Source organism: Austrofundulus limnaeus, unplaced genomic scaffold, assembly GCF_001266775.1.
Source record: "Austrofundulus limnaeus strain Quisiro unplaced genomic scaffold, Austrofundulus_limnaeus-1.0 Scaffold447, whole genome shotgun sequence".
Taxonomy (NCBI): domain Eukaryota; kingdom Metazoa; phylum Chordata; class Actinopteri; order Cyprinodontiformes; family Rivulidae; genus Austrofundulus; species Austrofundulus limnaeus.
This window is the reverse complement of record NW_013952849.1, coordinates 49,093-51,656: the sequence shown is the minus strand read 5'-3', so window position 1 is coordinate 51,656 and position 2,564 is coordinate 49,093. Positions and strand designations below refer to the sequence as shown.

General features: G+C 45.1%; 1 protein-coding gene across 1 annotated transcript in view; it reads left to right on the top strand.

Moving 5' to 3' along the window:
• Nucleotides 1–2,564, top strand: part of mast4 (microtubule associated serine/threonine kinase family member 4) — a gene marked incomplete in the record, with an annotated part of 204,817 nt that overhangs the window by 188,472 nt on the left and 13,781 nt on the right. The window contains 2 exon segments of the mRNA XM_014024937.1: nt 96–296; nt 616–842. Of these exon segments, the coding sequence (XP_013880391.1) occupies nt 96–296; nt 616–842 (428 nt within the window).

Sequence of the window (2,564 nt, the reverse complement as noted above, 5' to 3'; positions counted from 1 at the left end):
GTGTGTGTGTGTGTGTGTGTGTGTGTGTGTGTGTGTGTCCTACCTGTTTGGCAGTAATTGTGAGCCTAATCCTGCACTACTTTTGTTACATTTAGGAAGTTTCTCTGAACATCTGGACCAGCTGACGTCCAGAGGTGAGAGTGCAGAGATCACCAACACCACCAGTCACTCCTCCACAGATCAGGAGCCTCAGACCTCGTCTCTGCGACCAGAGAATGCTGCAGGGAAGACTGGAGCTGTGGCAAAAGTCCCTAAATCTGTCTCAGCTGGAGCCCTTTCTTTGATGATCCCTGCTGGTATGTCCACCCACAGACTAACAGAACACAATCATACGAGACGACTTTAAAAATCTGTTTCCTGATAGTCCTATATGTCTGAATAATGAAGTGACTAATATCTGTTCAAAAGTGTTCAGTATGACACCTCCAGCTCCATGACTCCAAAGTACTAACAACAAGATATACAGTTAGAGCAAAAGGCTTTTTTACTGCTGGGAATAAAATCCTATTACTTTCATATCATCCCTTCAGTCCTCCTTCAAAGCCAGTTTAGGTTTTGATTAAATAAAACTATCTGCCCTGGTGGTGAATTATTTTCTTCTCCTGGTTTTCCCAGATATCTTTGGGGTGTCTCCTCTGGCCAGCCCATTGTCTCCTTACTCCCTCTCCTCGGATCCATCCTCAAGGGACTCTTCTCCAAGCAGAGATTCCCCTCTCTGCGGCGCCAACCCACGGCAGCCCATCGTCATCCACAGCTCCGGGAAAAAGTTTGGCTTCACTCTGAGGGCGATCCGTGTGTACGCTTGTGACAGTGATATATACACCGTCTATCACATGGTCTGGGTAAGGACACAGCTGACAAAATAAAATCAGTAAAACCAGAATGTCACGTTCTTCAGCTGCTGAAAACACCAACTTAAATGGAGGCTTTTCATTAAACACAGGCCCTTTGGGAACTGCATCAGATTGTCTTCTAGGACTTCCTTATATGTTGTTGCATTTATTTTATCATATTTACAAGACCTCCAGGACTGGCTGCTGAAAAACACTTGACAGTGGAGTCTTCCACAACCATCTGCCAAACTCTTGTTGAGATTTAATACAAGTTTTCTTCATCAGTGTCTGTTTTTTAATCTCCCAAAACTAGTGAAGAACCTGGACAACAGTTGTTGTATCACAACTGAAGCTTGTAACTCCATCAGAGTGGTCATAGGTGTCTTGGTGGCCTGGTGGTCTCTCTCTCTCTCTCTCTCTCTCTCTCTCTCTCTCTCTCTCTCTCGCTCGCTCGCTCTCTCGCTCTCTCGCTCGCTCTCTTTTTCTCTCTCTCTCGCTCGCTCTCTTTTTCTCTCTCTCTCTCTCGCTCTCTTTTTCTCTCTCTCTCTCTCACTCTCGCTCTCTCTCGCTCGTTCGCTCTCTCTCTTTCTCTAGCTCTCTCTCTCTCGCTCTCTTTCTCTCTCTCTCTCTCTCTCTCGCTCTCACTCTTTCTCGCTCATTCGCTCTCTCTCTCTTGCTTTCTCTCTCTCTCTTTCTCTCTCTCTTTCGCTCGCTCTCTCTCTCTCTCACTTGCGCTCTCTCTCTCTTTCGCTCTCTCGCTCGCTCTCTTTCTCTCGCTCGCTCGCTTACTCTCTCTCTCTTTCTCTCTTTCTCTCTCTCTTTCTCTCTCACTCTCTCTTTCTCTATCTTTCTATATCTCTCTATCTCTATCTCTCTGTCTCTCTATATCTCTCTTTTTCTATCTCTCTCTATCTCTATCTCTCTCTATCTCTCGCTCGCTCTCTCTCTCTTTCTCTCTCTCTCTTTCTCTCTCGCTCTCTCTTTCTCTCTCTCTCATCTCTCTTTCTCTATCTCTCTTTCTCTCTCTCCATCTCTCTCTTTTTCTCTATCTCTCTTTCTCTCTCTCCATCTCTCTCTCTTTCTCTCTCTTTTTCTCTCTATCTCTATCTTTCTCTATCTCTCTTTCTCTCTATCTTTCTCTATCTCTATATGTCTCGTTCTCTATCTCTCTATCTCTATTTCTCTCCCTATCCCTATCTCTATCTCTGTCTCTCTCTCTTTCTATCTCTATCTCTCTCTCTACTTCTCTCTCTCTATCTCTATCTCTCTCTCTTTCTCGCTCTCTCTCTCTCACTCTCTCTCTATCTCTCTTTCTCTCTCTCTCTCTCTCTATCTCTCTCTTTCTCTCTATCTCTCTCTATCTCTCTTTCTCTCTCTCTCGCTCTTTCTCGCTCTCTCTCCCTATCAATCTCTCTTTCTCTCTTTCTCGCTCTCTCTCTATCTCTCTTTCTCTCTTGCTCTCTCTCTCGCTCTTTCTCGCTCTCTCTCTCTCTTTCTTGCTCTCTCTCTATCTCTCTTTCTCTATCTCTTTCTCGCTCTCTCTATCTCTCTCTCTCTATCTCTCTCTCTCTATCTCTCTCTCTCTATCTCTCTATCTCTCTCGCTCTTTCTCGCTCTCTCTCTATCTCTCTCTCTCTTTCTCGCTCTCTCTGTCTCTCTCTCTCTATCTCTCTCGCTCTTTCTCGCTCTCTCTCTATCTCTCTCTCTCTTTCTCGCTCTCTCTGTCTCTCT